At 51.1% G+C, this 21006-nt stretch overlaps 1 protein-coding gene across 2 annotated transcripts in view; it reads right to left on the bottom strand.

Moving 5' to 3' along the window:
• BCLAF3 (BCLAF1 and THRAP3 family member 3) overlaps positions 1-21006 on the bottom strand; it is a 146654-nt gene that overhangs the window by 47910 nt on the left and 77738 nt on the right. For both annotated transcript variants that reach the window (XM_075335428.1, XM_075335429.1), the window contains exons 7-8: positions 19596-19771; positions 4826-4949 (exon numbers count right to left, since the gene is read on the bottom strand). In XM_075335428.1, coding sequence (XP_075191543.1) covers positions 4826-4949; positions 19596-19771 — 300 coding nt within the window. The remainder of the gene's footprint in view (positions 1-4825; positions 4950-19595; positions 19772-21006) is intronic.

The following is a 21006-nucleotide window of genomic DNA, read 5'->3' as shown; positions in this document are numbered from 1 at the left end:
TCCAGCACCTGTATTAGGTGCCTGATGGAACGACGTCGACCGCCAGCGGAGGGACTGCTGTTTGACTAAGGGCAGCTTCACAAGTGCCGACAGAGTCTCGAATTGCGTCCCTGGGTATGTGAACTTCTGGGTCGAAGTCAGTCAGAGTGGACTTGGACAGAATGACAAACCACCCGAATTGGTTAGAGTGGCGAGAGTGAGCGAGGCACTCCGCTAACAGTTTGCACTGGATGAAGCCCAGACTAGAAGGCTGTCCAGGACAAAAGGATCACTGCCAACCCCTAGAGGTGCAGGACCGCAATCACAGCTGCCCCGATCTTGAGAATACTCGAGGGGCCGTGGCTAACCCCAAGGGAAGAGCCACGGATTGGACCACTCTGACTGCAAAACGTAGCCAACGCTGGTGTGAAACTGCGATTGGCACATGCAGATAGGCATCTCTGATGTCGATAGATGCTAGGGAATCTCCTTGGGTCATTGATTGATCGCAGAGACTCCATGCGAAAATGCCGCACCTGAACATGCTTGAGAAGCTTGAGATCCAGGTCGGAAGGCACCGCCCTCTTCGGGTACTAGGAATAGATTTAAGCAGAAATCTCAGAACCGTTCCCAGTCGGGAACCGGTACAATTACTCCAGTGGCCTGCAAGAATGCCACAGCCTGTGAGAAGGCGGCGGCCTTGGAGCAGGGGGGAGTTGACAGAAAAAATCTGTTTGGCGGGCTGGATAGAATTCTATCCTGTAGCCGTGGGAGATGTATCTCGCACCCACTGATCGGAGACGTGTTAAAACCATACGTCGCCAAAGTGGGAGAGCCTGCCACCGACCAAGGACGTTGCTGGCGTGGCCAGATAGCCAGGAGGAGGCTGACTTAGTGGCAGCATCTCCTGCGGTCTTCTCGTGCGCCATTTGGGTTTACGATCCTTGGCTGAGCCAGTGGACTAGGCCGAGGGCTTAGAGAACGATCAGATGGAGGAACGAAAAGAACGAAACCTCGACTGATTCCTGCCCTGGACAGGTTTCCTGGTTTAGGTTTGTGGCATGGAAGAACTCTTCCCGCCAAGAGCTTCCTTAATAATTTCATCCAGTTGTTCCCGAATAGTCTGGTCCCAGCAAAAGGGAGCCCAGCAAGGAACTTCTTTAGAAGCATCCGCCCTCCACTTCCGAAGCCACAGGAGCCTGCGGATAGCGAGGAAATTAGCCGAGGCCACCGCAGTGCGGTGAGAGTCTCCAGCATGGCAGACATGGCATAGGATGAAAGGACTGAAGTCTGGAAGTTAAGGCAACCATTTCGGGCAAAGAGTCCCTGTGAGGGAATGCATCTCCTCTAGAGAAGCAGAGATGGCTTTGAGAGCCCACACTGCTGCAAAAGATGGGGAGAACGAGGCCCCTGCCGCCTCCATACAGATTTGGCCAGAAGGACAACCTGGCGGACAGCAAAGCCGTAAGTGAGGAGCCATCAGCCACTGATACAACGGTCCGGGCTGAGAGTCTAAACACCGGGGGGACCACCTTTGGTGAATGAGCCCACTCCTTGACCACCTCTGGTGGAAGGGGAAAACTGTCATCAGAACCACGCTTTGGGAAGCGTTTGCCAGAGCAGACCCTGGGCTTGGTCACAGTGGCCTGAAAACTGGAGTGGTTAAGGAACACACTCCTTGTTCTCTTAGGCAAGGTAAACTGGTGCCTTTTTGCCAGAGAGGGTTGCTCCTCTGATACTGGCGGATTGAGGTCCAGTACAGAATTAATGTACAGTGGGATCCTTAGAGAGGTGCCGTCAGCCACTGATACAACTATCCGGGCTGAAATACTAGACACCGGAGGGACCACCCTTGGTGAATGAGCCCACTCCTTGACCACCTGTGGTGAAAGGGGGAAACAGTCATCAGAACCACGCTTTGGGAGCGTCTGTCAGGACAGGCTCTGGGCTTGGTCACAGTGGGCTGAAAACTGGAGTGGTTAAGGAACACACCCCTTGTTCTCTTTAAGGTATACTGATGCCTTTCTGCCAGAGGGGGATACTCCCCTAATACAGGCGGATTGAGGTCCAGTACAATATAATGGACGCAATCAAATCATTAGCATCTGCATCACCTTCGGACAGATCAATGGTACATTAAGTAGCGTCCGAGCCCCCAGTAAAGACATTCTCCTCGTCCAGTGAGTCAGCTAGTGAATCGGAGCTGCGGGACGGGGAAGGACAGGGGACCCTGCGTCTCCATTTTAGGAGGACGGATACTGAGACCAGATGAAGAGTCCTCTGAGAGCTTTGCTGAGCGAGCCGTAGCAGCAGAAGCGCCCTGAGAAGGGGGCTAATGCTTGCTCAGCACCACCGGAGTAGCTGGAGGGACCACTGATGAGCCTCCAGGCTGAGGGACCACTGTGTTTATGTGCTCAGTACAGGCAGTACGAGTCTACATGCAGTGCATATTAAGAACAGCCTTGCAGCCTTGCTCTGATGTGAGACATGCTGCAGAAGTGGGGGCTCTGTGAGGGAATGCATCTCCAGAATGACCCCCAACAGAGTATATAAACAGAGAATATAAGCAGCTGCACAACTGGAGGTTGTGGCTTGCCAGACCGTTTAACATACATTTCTGTGCCCTCCAGACCCCCAGCCCAGGCCCCCATTTGTCACAATGTGGTATCTCTGTGCCTATGCAGCCATTGAGAACGCTGAGAAAATGGCGACCGGAGCGAGGAGAGGGGGCGGGGCCTACTCTGAGAGCGGGCAAATGAGGTATACAGGGGAGGGAATCTTTCCTCAGTGAGGAGTGTCCGTTCCCTGTGCTGCACAGCCGCTTGGCGGAGCCACACTGTCCCACTGCATGACTAACATGCAGGGGCAGTGAAACCGAAACTAGGCCTCAGGCGAAGCCGGGGCCCAGATTTAAACATGCGGCCAGCGTGCAGGCACCATCGGCGCGGTTCTCCAGTGAAAACTGGAGAACCGACCGGAAATGTTACCACAGTCATATAACACACTCCCCCCAATAAATAAAGTACAAGGGACCCCTGGAAAGACCACTTTCTGTGGTAAAAACGTCTCAATACTTAGCTTGTGAGACGCAGGGCCAGGTCCCTGGGGGGGGGGGTTAAACGCTCCGTCCGGCAGAATCTTGAACAGGGCTGCGGATGGAGACCAGTCTCCTGCAAAGCAGTGAGAACCGTGATGGCTCCCACTTCAAGCCAGAGCCCCAGGGGATGGTGAAGGAGCGCGGCATGTGAAGGCTCCAGCCTTGTAAAATCAACCTTAACAGCACCGCCGACACAGTGGGGTGAGAAGGGACATGCCGGGAGTCCAGATTGGACCCGCTTTTCTTCCAAATCTTTGAAATCCAAAAAATCAAAAATCAGAGAATGCATGTGTGTGTGTGACCTCCTGAACACAAAGCATTGAAACTGGCTAGGACTGGCTACCAGGGGGTGTATATGCTAGGAGGGAGGAGCTACACGTTTGAGTGTAGTACTTTGTGTGTCCTCCGGAGGCAGAAGCTATACACCCCATGGTCTGGGTCTCCCATAAGGAACGATGAAGAAAGAAATATATTTTAAGATGTTTGAACTTTATTAGATTGAGTACAAATTATTAATACGACATGTAAAAAAACCCCAGACACAATGACAGAGTGATGGGTGAGCACTGTGGGAACCCCAATAATATTAAGAGACCCCCGGTGGTAGGGAATATCTTTATCTCAAATAAGTAAAAAGAATTATAACACAAGGAGGACTAGAATTATATAAAAGACACCTTGTATCAATATTATCTAGGAACAGATCACAGGTCCAAACAATATATAGATCAGAAAAGATCTATTATGATATAAAATAAAAACTGATAAAACATAGTGATGGGAGGCTCACCCACCAAACACCCAACGCGTTTCACCAATGCTTCATCAGGAGACTGTCATCATTGTGTCTGGGTGTTGGGACATTTTACATGTCTTCATTGTGTTGGGCCTTTCTTCTTGTTTATTCAGTGCTGGTCTTCATTATTTTGAGGACATATACCCTTTAATCTCTTAGGCCGGTTTCACACTTTCGTTGAACGGCATCCGTTGCTATCCGCCGCCTTGAGGCATTATGGTAACCGTTGCAGGAAACCGTTTTATTCCTCATAGACTTCTATTAGCTATGGATAGGAACGGATGACCTTGCGTTGCATCCGGCTGTCGACGCTTCGTTGCATCCGCCTGGCGGATGTAACGCTGCATGTAGCGTTTTTCTGGGCTTGGCGGAGTGTGAAAAAACGCAACCTGCAGGATTCCATCGGCGTCCGTTGTTTTTATAATGGATGCCTATGGTGGCGGATTCCATTAGAATCCGTCATTTAACGGATTCCGTTAACGCAACCGTCTTTACACAACTGCGCATGCCCAGATGTGTAAAGTCAAGAAAAAAAAACTAATGGATTGCGTTAATTTGTACGATCCGTTGCATCCGTTGTGCTACTATATGCAATGCATCCGTTGCATCCGTCCCACAACGCAATGAATGCCGTTCAACGCAAGTGTGAAACCAGCCTAAGCGGTGACACACCATCCTCTCTCCACCCCCCCTTACATTCAATGTCGTTTTATAAGTATGCACAAAGCAACTTAAACAAAAACCTTGTTCCAGACTTCACAGTTCTACATAGGAGAAACCCCCTACTAATGTCAAATCCAAGTCATATAATATAACTGATGTCAGGTTCAGCCAAAACTAGGTAGTAGGAACAAGAGAAGGCAGATTGAGGCTGAGATGTCATGACATATCTCAGCCGCGCATGAACATGCTGCTGCCTGTCATCAGCACAGCAGGGCGGTCACATCGGGTACCTGTGAATCTCTGGATTGGGCTGTGCTGTAGGCTTCTTGAGGTTCATCTCTTCCTTATTGCTTTCTGCTTGCAGCTTGGAGAACCGTTCATGGAGCGACATTTCAGGAGACTTGAAATGGTTTGCTGTAAATAAAGAAAATATAGACATCAATTTGTAGAACAAACCTTACAAGCGGAGGACAGGATTATAGGCAGCGATCCAAATACAGCGGATCTACCATTCACTGGAATAATGTTTATTTTATGGAATCTCTCCCCCTGCAAAACGGAATGGAAGCAATACACAAGAAGTTTTCATTTTCTGTCCTTAAACGATACAGGAGCAGCATAATCAAATAAAAGACATATAATAGTGTCAGTGTATGTACAGTACTGAACTAACACAGACTGACAAGGGGTTACAGTGGTGCCTCATCTTTATAAATGGGTAAAATTGCAATTGTGATTGTAATAACAAACAACTTTGCAATTTAACACTTATTAAAAACATCCTCAATTGGGGGTCCAGGTCCTTCTTCCCATGACTGGTTACAATTTGCTGGAATGGGATGAACTGCGAGTGACTGGGATTTATTGGTTTCTTTTAAAGATGATGGTTACCTCATATTATGGGCAGTATATTGAAAGGCAATACTTACTGTGTGACCTATACTGACGTGGGGTACAGACTGCAGGTGCACGGTTTATTGTATAATTTAGGCTGCTTTCACACTACTTTTTTTAACATGCGTCATGAACGTTTTTTTAACGCAAAAACGGATCCGGTGCAAATGCGTTTTCATTTCAATGCATTTGCAATGGACTCGCGTCAACATGCGTCCACCTGCGTTTGCGTGCGTTATAGTGAGGATCCAGCGACTTGCAGTTTTTAACATTTTTCAAAAACGCTACTTGTAGCATTTTTGAGCTGCGTCCAAATACTACAAATTGCTGGATCCTGACTAAAAACAGCACGCAAACGCATGTGAACGCTGGCATGCTGATAGACAGGATCCGGCTTGCTCTACTGAGCATGCCCAGAAACCAGCCTCACGTGATCAGTCTCTCTCTCCCCTTCCCTCTCTGTCTCTCTCCGCCTCCCTCTGGCCCCCTCCCTCCCTCTCTGTCTCCCTCCCCCTCCTCTCTCACCCTCTCCCCCGCCTGAAAGCGGCAGACGCTCGTAACGAAGATAAATATCGGGTAACCAAGGAAAGCGCTTCTCTTAGTTACCCGATGTTTACATTGGTTACGTGTGCAGGGAGCAGGCAGCCCGGCTCCTAGCACTTGCGGATGCTCGTAACCAACGTAAATATCGGGTATCCAAGTAAGTTACCTTGGTTACGAGCCTCTACAGCTGTTAGAAGCCGGCTCCCAGTCTATCCCGTTCAGTTCCACTGACTCCCGATCACATGACTCCAATGCCCGCCCATAAACTTAAAGTGACAGGATCCTGCAAAATAACACATGCGTTTGCATGCGTTTTTTTGCTGTAAAAGCAGGATCCGCTTTTACAGCAAAAAAACGTTCATGACGCATGTAAAAAAAACGTAGTGTGAAAGCAGACTTAGATGTTGTGTTAGAGACTGAATAGGGTCTTTCTTTACTCCGTACTGTTCTAGTGGGGAAATAGACTTATGTTACGTAATTTTGTTGATAAATAAAAATGAACCGGATTTAAAAAAAAAAAAAAAAATCCTCCAATTTCAAGAACACTGAGATTTTTGCTTCTGTATTGTACTCCTTGGTCCCAAGGTTACCGGCCACCTGAGAGGCAAGATGAGTGCGCTTACAAACTTATTACTATAAAGCTTGCAAGCACTGCTCTGAAACTGGCCGGTTCACTGGATCCAGACAGATTTATTCCCCCTGCGTCTATGCCAGCAGCTTTGGAGTGAACACAGTTTAGGACGGCAGCTTAGGACATTTACATATGGTTAATTATACAACGCGTTTCGGCTTGGATGTTTTATCCTTCAGCCTTCTTCAGGTATAATTGTGAGTATACATCTTTTTTCTCACAATTATACCTGAAGGCTGAAGGATAAAACATCCGAGCCGAAACGCATTGTATAATTAACCATATTTTAATGTACAAATAAAAAAGAGAATTTTGTTACTTACCGTAAATTCTTTTTCTTATAGTTCCGTCATGGGAGACCCAGACCATGGGTGTATAGCTACTGCCCCCGGAGGACACACAAAGTTACTACACTTAAAACGTGTAGCTCCTCCCTCCTAGCATATACACCCCCTGCTAGCCAGTCCTAGCCAGTTTAGTGCAAAAGCTGAAGGAGGACATCCACCCACAAGAAGAGACAGAGTAAAATCCGGAAGAACCGGAACCTCTGTCTACAACAACAGCCGGTGAAGACACACGGAACAAGAAACCTGCCAACAGGCAATAGGGAGGGTGCTGGGTCTCCCATGACGGAACTATAAGAAAAAGAATTTACGGTAAGTAACAAAACTCTCTTTTTCTTTATCGTTCCTATGGGAGACCCAGACCATGGGACGTTCAAAAGCAGTCCATGGGTGGGAATAAACAGACAACTGAGAAGCAGGCAAACCTAACTTCACAAATGGGCGACAGACGCCTGAAAGATGTGTCTGCCCAAGCCCGCGTCTGCCAAAGCATGAGCATGCCTTGGATAGAGCTTCGAAAAAGTATGCAGACTAATTCGAGCTGCAGTCTGACAGACCTACTGAGCCGTAGCCTGGTGCCTGAAAGCCCAAAAGGCACCGACAGGTCTGATCAAATGTGCTCTGATCCCCGGCGGGGAAGGCACTTGAGTACACTTGTAGGCCTCAGAAATGGCCGACCTAAGCCAACGAACCAGGGTCGGCTTAGATGCCGAGAGACCGCTACGCTGACTAGCAGTCAGCACCAGAGAGAGGTGCACCGCCTAATAACGGCGGAGCGAGACACATAGATCCGGAGCGCCCGCACCAGATCCAGGATATGCAACGCTTCCTCAAAGCGATGAACAGGAGCCGGACAAAAGGAAGGCAGGAAAAGTGCCCCGGATAAGGTGGAAGCAGTAACCACCTTAGGGAAAAAAGTCCGGAGTCAGACGGAGACCACCTTGTCTTGATGCAAAAGACCAAAAAAGGGGGTGACTCCGAGAGAGTGCAGCCAGAACTCTCTGGCGGGAATTTATAGCCACTAGAAAGACTACTTTCTGTGAAAGAGGAAACAAAGAAACCTCCCTAAGAGGCGCAAGAAGGGAATTTTGTTTACTTACCGTAAATTCCTTTTCTTCTAGCTCCAATTGGGAGACCCAGACAATTGGGAGACCCAGACAATTGGGGTGTATAGGCTATGCCTCCGGAGGCCGCACAAAGTATTACACTTAAAAGTGTTAAGCCCCTCCCCTTCTACCTATACACCCCCCGTGCTCCCACGGGCTCCTCAGTTTTAGTGCAAAAGCAAGAAGGAGGAAAAGAATTAAAAACTGGTTTAAAGTAACTTCAATCCGAAGGAATATCGGAGAACTGAAACCATTCAACATGAACAACATGTGTACACAAAAAAACAGGGGCGGGCGCTGGGTCTCCCAATTGGAGCTAGAAGAAAAGGAATTTACGGTAAGTAAACAAAATTCCCTTCTTCTTTGTCGCTCCATTGGGAGACCCAGACAATTGGGACGTCCAAAAGCAGTCCCTGGGTGGGTAAAATAATACCTTGTAAGAGAGCCGTAAAACGGCCTCTTCCTACAGGTGGGCAACCGCCGCATGAAGGACTCGTCTACCAAGGCTGGCATCCGCCGAAGCATAGGTATGCACCTGATAGTGTTTCGTGAAAGTGTGCAGGCTCGACCAGGTAGCTGCCTGACACACCTGCTGAGCCGTAGCCTGGTGCCTCAAAGCCCAGGACGCGCCCACGGCTCTGGTAGAATGGGCCTTCAGCCCTGAGGGAACTGGAAGCCCAGCCGAACGGTAGGCTTCGAGAATTGGCTCCTTGATCCACCGAGCCAAGGTTGAATTGGAAGCCTGTGACCCTTTACGCTGGCCAGCGACAAGGACAAAGAGTGCATCCGAGCGGCGCAGGGGCGCCGTACGAGAAATGTAGAGTCTGAGTGCTCTCACCAGATCTAACAAGTGCAAATCCTTTTCACATTGGTGAACTGGATGAGGACAAAAAGAAGGTAAGGAGATATCCTGATTGAGATGAAAGGGGGATACCACCTTAGGGAGAAATTCCGGAACCGGACGCAGAACCACCTTGTCCTGGTGAAAAACCAGGAAAGGGGCTTTGCATGACAGCGCTGCTAGCTCAGACACTCTCCGAAGTGAAGTGACTGCTACTAGAAAAACCACTTTCTGCGAAAGGCGTGAGAGAGAAATATCTCTCATTGGCTCGAATGGTGGTTTCTGAAGAACCAGCAGCACCCTGTTCAGATCCCAGGGTTCTAACGGCCGCTTGTAAGGAGGAACGATGTGACAAACCCCCTGCAGGAACGTGCGTACCTGTGGAAGTCTGGCTAGGCGCTTCTGGAAAAACACAGAGAGCGCTGAGACTTGTCCCTTAAGGGAGCCGAGCGACAAACCCTTTTCCAGTCCAGATTGAAGGAAGGACAGAAAAGTGGGCAAGGCAAAAGGCCAGGGAGAAAAACCCTGAGCAGAGCACCACGACAGGAAAATTTTCCACGTCCTGTGGTAGATCTTGGCGGACGTTGGTTTCCTAGCCTGTCTCATAGTGGCAATGACGTCTTGAGATAACCCTGAAGACGCTAGGATCCAGGACTCAATGGCCACACAGTCAGGTTGAGGGCCGCAGAATTCAGATGGAAAAACGGCCCTTGAGATAGCAAGTCTGGTCGGTCTGGTAGTGCCCACGGTTGGCCGACCGTGAGATGCCACAGATCCGGGTACCACGACCGCCTCGGCCAGTCTGGAGCGACGAGGATGACGCGGCGGCAGTCGGCCCTGATCTTGCGTAACACTCTGGGCAACAGTGCCAGCGGAGGAAACACATAAGGGAGCTGAAACTGCGACCAATCCTGAACTAAGGCGTCTGCCGCCAGAGCTCTGGGATCTTGAGACCGTGCCATGAACACCGGTACCTTGTTGTTGTGCCGGGACGCCATGAGGTCGACGTCCGGCACCCCCCAGCGGCAACAGATCTCCTGAAACACGTCCGGGTGAAGGGACCATTCCCCTGCGTCCATGCCCTGGCGACTGAGATAGTCTGCTTCCCAGTTTTCCACGCCTGGAATGTGAACTGCAGAGATGGTGGAGGCCGTGGCTTCCACCCACATCAAAATCCGCCGGACTTCCTGGAAGGCTTGCCGACTGCGTGTGCCGCCTTGGTGATTGATGTATGCCACCGCTGTGGAATTGTCCGACTGAATTCTGATCTGCTTGCCTTCCAGCCACTGCTGGAACGCCTTCAGGGCAAGATACACTGCCCGTATTTCCAGCACATTGATCTGAAGCGAGGACTCTTGCTGGGTCCACGTACCCTGAGCCCTGTGGTGGAGAAAAACCGCTCCCCACCCTGACAGACTCGCGTCCGTCGTGACCACCTCCCAGGATGGGGGTAGGAAGGATTTCCCCTTCGATAATGAAGTGGGAAGAAGCCACCACCGAAGGGAAGCTTTGGTCCCATTTGCGTAGGATGTCCCATTGAAGTGGACGCAGGTGAAACTGCGCGAACGGAACTGCCTCCATTGCTGCCACTATCTTCCCCAGGAAGTGCATGAGGCGCCTCAAGGGGTGTGACTGGCCTTGAAGGAGAGATTGTACCCCTGTCTGTAGTGACCGCTGCTTGATCAGTGGAAGCTTCACTATCGCTGAGAAGGTATGAAACTCCATGCCAAGATATGTCAGCGATTGGGCCGGTGTCAGATTTGACTTTGGAAAATTGATGATCCACCCGAAACTCTGGAGAGTCTCCAGGGTAGCGTCGAGGCTGTGTTGGCATGCCTCTAGAGAGGGTGCCTTGATCAACAGATCGTCCAAGTACGGGATCACCGAGTGACCCTGAGAGTGGAGGACCGCTACTACAGTAGCCATCACCTTGGTGAAAACCCGTGGGGCTGTTGCTAGGCCGAACGGCAGTGCCACGAACTGCAGGTGTTCGTTTTCTATGGCGAAGCGCAAGAAGCGCTGGTGCTCTGGAGCAATCGGTACGTGGAGATATGCATCCTTGATATCGATCGATGCAAGGAAATCTCCTTGGGACATTGAGGCGATGACGGAGCGGAGGGATTCCATCCGGAACCGCCTGGTCTTTACGTGTTTGTTGAGAAGTTTCAGGTCCAGGACAGGACGGAAAGACCCGTCCTTCTTTGGGACCACAAACAAGTTGGAGTAAAAACCGTGACCCTGTTGCTGAATAGGAACAGGGACCACCACTCCTTCTGCCTTCAGAGTGCCCAGCGCCTGCAGAAGAGCCTCGGCTCGCTCGGGAGGCGGGGATGACCTGAAGAATCGAGTCGGGGGACGAGAGGTGAACTCTATCTTGTAACCGTGAGACAGAATGTCTCTCACCCAACGGTCTTTTACCCGTGGCAGCCAGGTGTCGCAAAAGTGGGAGAGCCTGCCACCGACCGAAGATGCGGAGTGGGGAGGCCGAAAGTCATGAGGAAGCCGCTTTGGTAGCGGCACCTCCGGTGGCCTTTTTAGGACGTGACTTAGACCGCCATGCATCAGAGTTCCTTTGATCTTTCTGAGGCCTTTTGGACGAGGAGAATTGGGACCTGCCCGCGCCCCGAAAGGACCGAAAACTCGACTGCCCCCTCCTCTGTTGGGGTATTTTCGGTTTGGGCTGGGGTAAGGATGTATCCTTTCCCTTGGATTGTTTGATGATTTCATCCAAAAGCTCGCCAAACAATCGGTTGGCAGAAATTGGCAAACTGGTTAAGCGCTTTTTGGAAACAGAATCTGCCTTCCATTCCCGTAGCCACAAGGCCCTGCGGAGTACCACCGAATTGGCGGCTGCAACCGCCGTACGGCTCGCAGAGTCCAGAACAGCATTAATAGCGTAAGACGCAAATGCCGAAGTCTGTGTGGTTATGGACGCCACCTGTGGCGCGGACGTGCGTGTGGCTGCGTCGATTTGCGCTTGACCTGCTGAGATAGCTTGCAGCGCCCATACGGCTGCGAATGCTGGGGCAAAAGAAGCGCCGATAGCTTCATAGATGGATTTCAACCAGAGCTCCATCTGCCTGTCAGTGGCATCTTTGAGTGAAGCCCCGTCTTCCACTGCAAGTATGGATCTAGCTGCCAGTCTGGAGATTGGAGGATCCACTTTGGGACACTGAGCCCAACTTTTGACCACGTCAGGGGGAAAGGGATAACGTGTATCCTTAAGGCGCTTAGAAAAACGCTTATCTGGACAAGCATGGTGATTCTGGACTGCCTCTCTGAAATCAGAGTGGTCCAGAAACATACTCGGTGTACGCTTGGGAAACCTGAAACGGAATTTCTCCTGCTGTGAAGCTGACTCCTCCACCGGAGGAGCTGAGGGAGAAATATCCAACATACGATTGATGGACGCAATAAGGTCGTTCACTATGGCGTCCCCGTCCGGAGTATCAAGATTGAGAGCGGCCTCAGGATCAGAATCCTGATCAGCTGTGTCCGCATCATCAACTAGAGATTCCCCCCGCTGAGACCCTGAACAATATGAGGATGTCAAGGGAATTGTCAAGCGAGCTCGCTTAGTCGGTCTGGGGCCGGGGTCTGTGTCAGAACCCTCAGCCTGGGATCCATGAGACACCCCAGGAGGACATTGTTGGTCCAACTGAGGTGGGCCAGGGGACAAAGATTCAACAGAGTCCCTGTGCTGAGATACCGGCCTGGACTGCAAGGCTTCTAGTATCTTAGCCATAGTCTCAGAGAGTTTTGCAAACTCTGTCCCCGTCACCTGAACAGTGTCAGCAGGTGGCTCCCCCTGGGCCCCTCTTAGCAGAGGCTCTAGCTGAGTAAGTGCCACAGGGGCCGAACAGTGCACACAATGAGGGTCAGTGGAACCTGCCGGTAGCGGGGTCATACATGCGGCGCAGGCAGCATAATAAGCCTGTGTTTTGGCACCCCTGCCTTTCGTGGGCGCCATGCTATTATCTTCCCTGAGTAACACAATAGGGTATATAGCCAGAAATCAACTGTGCACCATACAGTGTAAAATATGTATACCATAAACATATAATGTTACACTACTGCACAATGGGGCTAGCACCACAGGTGCTGCTTACCACCAGCCTAAAGCGGTTGTGAGGCCACCAGAGTCCCTGCCTGAGTCTCCCAGACTTTGTCCCCCTCTGTAGCGTCCAAGGAGCTGACAGGAATGGCTGCCGGCGTCCTGAGGAGAGGTGGGAGCCGTGGGCGTGGCTCAGAAAGAGCGGGAGCTGGTGCCTGCACTGTGCACAGTGAGGGGAGTGGAGTATGCAAAGCATGCTCCAGCCCTCAGTGCTGCTCGTTCTGTGCAGCGTCCCGCCCTTCCCCTGCCTGTCAGGGCTGTGGGCGGAAGGAAAGGAAACTAGGCCGCAAAAAGCCGGGGACTCTAGTAATAAACGCGGCCGCCGTAAAAGCGCGGCCGGCGCGAAAGTCCCCGGCGCACTACAAGTCCCAGCCGCGTCGCAGTGTTTCCCTGGCAGCGGCGGTTAGTGCGGCAGTCCCTATACATAAACACACTCAGCAGCGCTGAGTGTGTAATGGCACATATTAACCCGGTCAGCGCCGCGGTCCCCGGTGCACTAGCACACCCAGCAATGCTGGAGTGTTGCTGTGCGCGGTCCCCACGGGGACACAGAGTACCTCCAAGTAGCAGGGCCATGTCCCTGAACGATACCCGGCTCCTATCCAGCAGTCTCCCAGGAGTTGTGGATGAAGCACGGTCTCAGTGCCTGGAGACCGATAGGATCCCACTTCACCAGAGCCCTGAGGGGGATGGGGAAGGAAAGCAGCATGTGGGCTCCAGCCTCCGTACCCGCAATGGATACCTCAACCTTAACTACACCGCCGACAAGAGTGGGGTGAGAAGGGAGCATGCTGGGGGCCCTATATGGGCCCACTTTTCTTCCATCCGATATAGTCAGCAGCTGCTGCTGACCAATCTGTGGAGCTGTGCGTGCGTGTCTGACCTCCTTCGCACAAAGCAAAAAACTGAGGAGCCCGTGGGGTGTATAGGCAGAAGGGGAGGGGCTTAACACTTTTAAGTGTAATACTTTGTGCGGCCTCCGGAGGCATAGCCTATACACCCCAATTGTCTGGGTCTCCCAATTGTCTGGGTCTCCCAATGGAGCGACAAAGAAAGGGGGGTTTCCGGGAACCGGGAGGACCGGATTAAGGTCCCAGGGCTCCATAGGCCGCCGGAAAGGCGGAAGGATGTGAGATGCGCCCTTAAAGGAGCGCACCGGAGCCAGCCGGACGATACGCCGCTGGCCCATACTGACAGAGCCGAGACCTGTCCCTTAATGAGGGATAGTCCTAGCTGTAGACCGGACTGTGGAAGGGACAGGAGGGTCGGCAAGGCTAAAAAGGTCAAAGGACACTTTGGAGCTCGAGTCATAGCGGAGATGACTTCAGGAAGGATACCAGAAGTCGCCAAGATCCAGGACTCAAGAGCTACGCCGTCAATCTGAGAATCCAGAATTCTGACGGAAAAAACGGACCTTTTGAGAAAAGGCCTGGACGGTCCGGAAGATGCCATGGCAACCCAACGGACAGAAGGAGCAGGTTAGGGTACCAAGCCTGCCTGGGTCAGTCTGGAGCATGAGAATGACCCGACGGCCCCCTTTACTGATCTTGCGCAGGACTCTGGGCAAGAGGTAGAGACGAAGCTGGGATCAAACATGAACCAGTGTGTCTACCGCAAAACATGAGGATTGTGGACCACGGTTGGACAGCTGAAATAGTCTGCCTCGCAGTTTTCACATCTAGGATGTGGGCTGCGGATACGGTGGACTAGGAGTCCCTTGTCCACTGAAGAATGTTGAGGCGCCAAGATTGCCAGGCGGCTGAGTGTCCCGCCCTGGAAGTTGATGTAGGAAAACGCTGTCACGTTTTCCGACTGGGCTCGAATGTGCCTAGCCGCCAACAGATGGTGAAGACTTAGAGACCTAGAAATACAGCTCTGATTTCCAGCACATTGATCCAGAGGGCTGATTCGGACAGAGTCCAAATGCCCTGCGCTCCACGGTGGAGATATACTGCTCCCAAGGCGGAAAGACCAGCATCCTGGTGAGGAGCACCCGGGACGGGGCCAGGAAGGAGCGTCCCTGAGACAGAGCGGCCGAAACCACCACTGAAACGAGCCCCTGGTCAGTGGCAAAGCCACCACCCCGTGGAAGAGGGAGTTCGCGTGTACAGCGGAAAACTCCAGTCTCAGAGGACGCAGGAGAAACTGGGCAAGGAATCGCTTCCATTGACGCCACCGTCTGACCAGCACCTGTATTTGGTGTCTGATAGAACGACGCCGACCGCCAGCGGAGGGACTACTGATCGACTAAGAGCAGCTTCACAAGTGCCGACAGAGTCTCGAATTGCGTCCCTGAGAACCTCTGGTTCGAAGTCAGAGTGGACTCGGACAGAATGACAAGTCACCCGGATAGGTTAGAGTGGCGAGAGTAAGCGAAGTACTCTGCTAAGAGTCTGCACTGGATGAAGCCCCGAGAAGAAGGCCGTCCAGGGCAAACGATCACTGCCAATCCCTAGGGGTGCAGGACCCTAATCACAGCAGCCCCAATGAGAATACTCGAGGGGCCGTGGCTAACCCCAAGGGAAGAGCCACGAATTGGACCACTCCGATGGCAAAACGTAGTCAACGCTGGTGTGAAACTGCAATTGACCCCTGCAGAAAAGCATCTCTGATGCCGATGGCTGCTAGGGAATCTCCTTGGGTTCTTGATTGATCCGGTGAAAAAAACACACGGAACAAGACCGAGACTCCATGTGAAAACGCCACACCTGACCATGCTTGAAAAGCTAAAGATCCAGGTCGGAAGGCACCGTCCTCTTCGGGGACTAGAAATAGATTTAAGCAAAAATCTCAGAACCGTTCCCAGTCGGGAACCGGTACAATTACTCCATTGGCCTGCAAGAAAAACCACGGCCTGTGAGAAGGCGGCGGCCTTGGAGCCGGGAGGAGTTGACAGAAAAAATCTGTTTGGCGGGTGGACAGAATTCCATCCTGTAGCCATGGGAGATATAATCCCGCCCCCACTGAACGGAGACGTATTAGAACTATACGTCGCCAAGTGGAGAGAGCCTGCCACCGACCAAGGAGGTGGTTGGCGTGGCTAGATAGCTCGGAGGAAGCTGACTCAGTGGCAGCATCTCCTGCGGTCTTCTGAAGACGCAGCTTCAAGACAGTTGGTTCTATGAACCTAGGCCGAGCTAGAGGACGATCAGATGGAGGAACGGAAACCACCGAAACCTCAACTGATTCCTGCCCTGGACAGGTTCCCTGGTTTAGGTTTGTGGCAAGGTAGAACTCTCCCCGCCAAGAGCTTCCTGAATTTCATCCAGTTGGTTCCGAAGAGACTGGTCCCACCAAAGGGGAGCCCAGCAAGGAACCTCTATAGAGGCATCTGCCTTCCATTTCCAAAGCCACAGGAGCCTGCGGATAGCGAGGAAAGTAGCCAAGACCACCGCCGTGCGGTGTCCAGCATGGCAGACCTGGCAGAGGATGAAAAGACTGAAGTCTGGAAGTTCAGACAACCGTTTTGGGCATAGAGTCCCTGTGAGGGAATGCATCTCCTCTGAGGAGCCATCAGCCACTGACATAACGGGCCGGGCTGAGCCACCTGAGGTGAATGAGCCCACTTCTTGACCACCATTGGTGGACAGGGGAAACACAGTCCTCAGAATCACGCTTCATGGGAAGCGACTGTCAGAGCGGACCCTGGGCTGGTCACAGGGGCCTGAAAACTGGAGTGGTTAAGGAACACACATTGTGTTCACCTGGATAAGGTAACTCCGGCGGATTGAGGTCCAGTACAAAATTAATGTACCGTGGGATCCTTATAGAGGTGCCGTCAGCCACTGATACAACTATCCGGGCTGAAAGTCTAGACACCGGAGTGGCCACCCTTGGCGAATGAGTACAGTCCTTGACCACCTCTGATGGGAGGGGGAAACAGGCAGCAGAACCCCGCTGTGGGGTCTGCAGGACAGGCTGTGGGCTTGGACGCAGCGGGCTGAAAACTGGAGTGGTTAAGGAACACACTCCTCGTCCTGTTAAAGGTATACTGATGCCTTTCTGCCAGCGGGGAATACTCCCCTGATACAGGCGGATGGAGGTCCAGTACAAGTATAATGGACGCAATCCAATCATTCGCATCTGCGTCACCTACGGACGGATCAAAGTACATAACCTAGCGTCCGAGCCCCTGGTAGAGACATCCTCCTCGTCCAGTGAGTCAGCTCGTAATCGGAGCTGCGGGACGGGGAGGACAGGGGACCCTGCGTCTCCCTGTCAGGAGGACGGGGTCTGTGAGCTTTGCTGAGCGAGCAGAAAACACCTTGAGAAGGGGGCTGCATGCTCAGCAGATGCCGGGACAGCCGACCCCTGGAAATAGGATTCCCCGGAGCAGCTGGAGGGACCATTAATGAGCCTCCAAGCTGAGGGGCCACAGTGGTTATGAGCTCGGTACAGCCGTACGAGACTACCAGCAGTGGATAATAAAAAACAGCCTGCAGCCTCGCTCTGTGAGACATGCTGCAGAGGTGGGGGGCTCTGTCTAGAATGTCTAGAATACCCAAGACAGGGGTTCAGCCTGGGGAGACTCCAGGCTGAGGCACCACCACATAAGAACCATTACAGTGTGGGTCTGTGCCGGTTCAGGCAATATGAGCTTACATGCAGAACATGTAGTGTACAGCCTTGGAGCTTTGCTCCTAATGTGAGACACGCTGCTGAGGAGGAGGTTCTATAATAAAGAGTTAACTCCTTCAGAATGCCCTGATAGTGTATAAAAGTACACAACCAGAGGTTGTGATTTATCAAGCCGCTATTATGAGTGCCCCCCGGATTCCAAGCCTGGACCCCCAGCCAGATATTCACTCCCTCTGCACTGCAGAGCAGCCAGCGCCGACCAGTGTACAAAGAATGCTGAGAAAATGGCGCCAGAATGAGGGGGGGGGGGGCGGGGGTTAACCCAGGAGCGGGAATCGGAGGGCTAAGGAGATGTACAGGGGAGGGAATCATCTCCTCAAAAAGGAGTGTCCTCCCCTGTGCAGAGCGGCCGGCGCACGGCGCTGCAGTGTCCCCCTGCATGACTGACATGCAGGGGAACGAAACGAAACTAGGCCGCGGCTAAAGCCGGGGCCTAGAGTTATGCATGCGGCCGACAATCAGGCATCATCGGCGCGGTACTCAGTAAAAACCGTGGAACCGGCCGGAAACACAGTAAAAGGCAGCATTATCACAGTAAATCACTGTCCCCCCAATAAAAGTGCCCCACATTGCAGAAGGACCCTCTGAATAACGTCTCTATACTTAGCTTTGAGACGCAGGGCCCAGTCCCTGGGTGGGGTGGGGGTCCAGTGCTCCGTCCAGCAGGGTCCTGCCAAAGGGCTGCGGATGGAGGCCGGTCTCCTGCAAGGCAGTGAGAACCGTGTTGGCTCTAACTTCAAGCCAGAGCCCCTAAGGGATGGTGAAGGAGCGCGGCATGAAGGGCTCCTGCCCTGAAGTCAACCTTAACAGCACCGCCGCCAGGGGGGTGAGAAGGGACATGCCGGGAGTCCAGTGGACCCGCTTTTCTTCCAAATCTTTAGAAAAAATGAAAAATCAAAAAGGATGCATGTGTGTGTGTGATCTCTCCTGACACAAAGCATGAAACTGGCTAGGACTGGCTAGCAGGGGGTGTATATGCTAGGAGGGAGGAGCTACACGTTTTAAGTGTAGTAACTTTGTGTGTCCTCCGGGGGCAGTAGCTATACACCCATGGTCTGGGTCTCCCATAGGAACGAAAAAGAAATATTTCTTTACTTATTTGTATATTGGTCCAGTCATATGACTGAAAATCATCCAATATGTTCCACCATTGGTAGCAGGAGCGCCGCAAGACTGGTAATTGCCTTTAGAATAAGCAGGAAGCTGTGAGGCAAAGGAGCACTGTGCTCCTGAATATAGGAACATGAGCGGATCCCTTTAATGTGATTGTCCAAATTAATTAAAAGCCATCACAGGAAATAATATATTAAAATAAGTAAACTATATATACTCATCCATTTCAATCTAATGATCCAGTGCGGTGTCATGGCCTGTAAAGCCCACATACCACCAATCAACAGTCTCAGCAGTCTTGTGACATATACCTTGATTCATGGCGGTAGCTATGTGGGATATATTGGCGGTGATGGCTGCAGCCAATGCAAACAGAAAACCCGCACAGGGAATCAGGGACACAGTGGGGGAAGAATAGAGATGAAATGGGTCGGCATATATTATTTACTGTAAGCAACTCTTTAACATGCCTGGAAACCACTTAAGAATACATTTCCACTTAGAATTAATAATTTTATTTATTATGTATTGTTTATATAGCACCAAAATATTCCACAGCGCTGTACAGAGATTATCACCACTGTCTTCCTGGGGGATCACAAACTATATTCAGTATGTCTTTGGAGTGTAGGAGGAGAAGAACCCGGAGGAAAGCCACACAAACACAGGGAGAACATACAAAACTTCATGCAGATGGTGTCTTTGGTGGGATGTGAACCCAGGACCCCAGCTCAAAGTGACAGTGCTAACCGCTGAGCCACCGTGCTGCCCAAGGACCACACTAAAGACACATTCCCACATTGCCCGCAGCACAATATTTTACTATTTGTCCTCACCTTTCACTTCATGGATAATGGTTATGATTTCCTGAGTAAATTCAGAGTTTGGAGCCTCATTTCCACCATGCTTTAACGAGCTTAGATGGTCAAACACAGGGTGAAAAGCGTCCTTTCCACGTACATCTTTTATCAGGTCCTGAGACATCTGTCTCTCATTGGAAGTGGTATTGATCCTGCAATGGGTAAAGAGGTCACTTTGTATGTCAAGCCAAATTAAATGATTAAAAAGTACCAAAACATTTCATGAAGTTGTCATTTTTGCTAAATAACATTCCATGTTGAGGTCTTTCCACCTGCAAGCACACATGCTCTGGTCCTTTTCATTATGTCTAGGGCTGCCTACACAGAATATAGACTCTGCAGAGAACAGTATGGCTAATGCAACTATCTGAATGGCCCCGACAAATTAAATCTCAAAAGTCTTCGTGTTGCCCTTTAACCCCTTCACGACCTTTGACGGATATATCCGTCATGGAGCGTGTGACGTTAAGCCCCACCCCCTGCCGCGGGCAGGATGCGGCGATCCGCACACATCAGTTGTTTTCAACAACTGACATATGTGCCTGCATGTTACGAGTGGAATCGCATTCCACCCGGAACATTAACCCCTTACATCTCGCTGCCAAAGTCTGGCGCGGTCATAATTTTCATTTACCGCCGGCCCCCACCGGAAGTCACGTGAGTGATCACGTGACTTTCGGTGGTTGCCATGGTAGCACAGGGTCATGTGATGACGCCTGCAGCTATGACGAGTCACTTTCGTTTTCACTCGTCCCGAAGGCCAATGAAGCAGGAAGTGACCGTATCTGCTGTTTACAGCTGTATAGCTGAGATCTGCAGATAGATCAGAGTGATCGGATTGCTGATCGCTATAGCCCCCTAGGGGGACTAGTAAAATGAAAAAAAAAAGTAAAAAACAAAAAAAAAACAACCTAAAAAGGTTCAAATCACCCCTTTTTCCCCCCATTGAAAATTAAAGGGTTAAAAAAAATAAATAAATAAATATACACATATTTGGTATTGCCGCGTTCAGAAATGCCAGATCTATCAAAATATAAAATCAATTAATCTGATTGGTAAACGGCGTAGCGGCAAAAAAATTCCAAACGCCAAAATTACGTTTTTTGGTCGCCGTAAGTTTTACGCAAAATACAATAACAGGCGATCAAAGCGTAGCATCTGCACAAAAAATGTACCATTAGAAAAGTCAGCTGGAGACGCAAAAAATAAGCAGTCACTGAGCCATAGATCTCAAAAAATGAGAACGCTACGGTTTGGAAAATGGCGCAAAACGTACGCCACTTTTATTGGACAAGCTTGTGAATTTTTTTAACCCCTTAGATACAAGTAAACCTATACATGTTTGGTGTCTACAAACTCGCACCGACCTCAGGTATCATACCCACAC

Source organism: Anomaloglossus baeobatrachus, chromosome 2, assembly GCF_048569485.1.
Source record: "Anomaloglossus baeobatrachus isolate aAnoBae1 chromosome 2, aAnoBae1.hap1, whole genome shotgun sequence".
Lineage (NCBI taxonomy): Eukaryota > Metazoa > Chordata > Amphibia > Anura > Aromobatidae > Anomaloglossus > Anomaloglossus baeobatrachus.
Note: the sequence above shows the minus strand (reverse complement) of the source record. Positions and strands in the feature narration are given on the sequence as shown.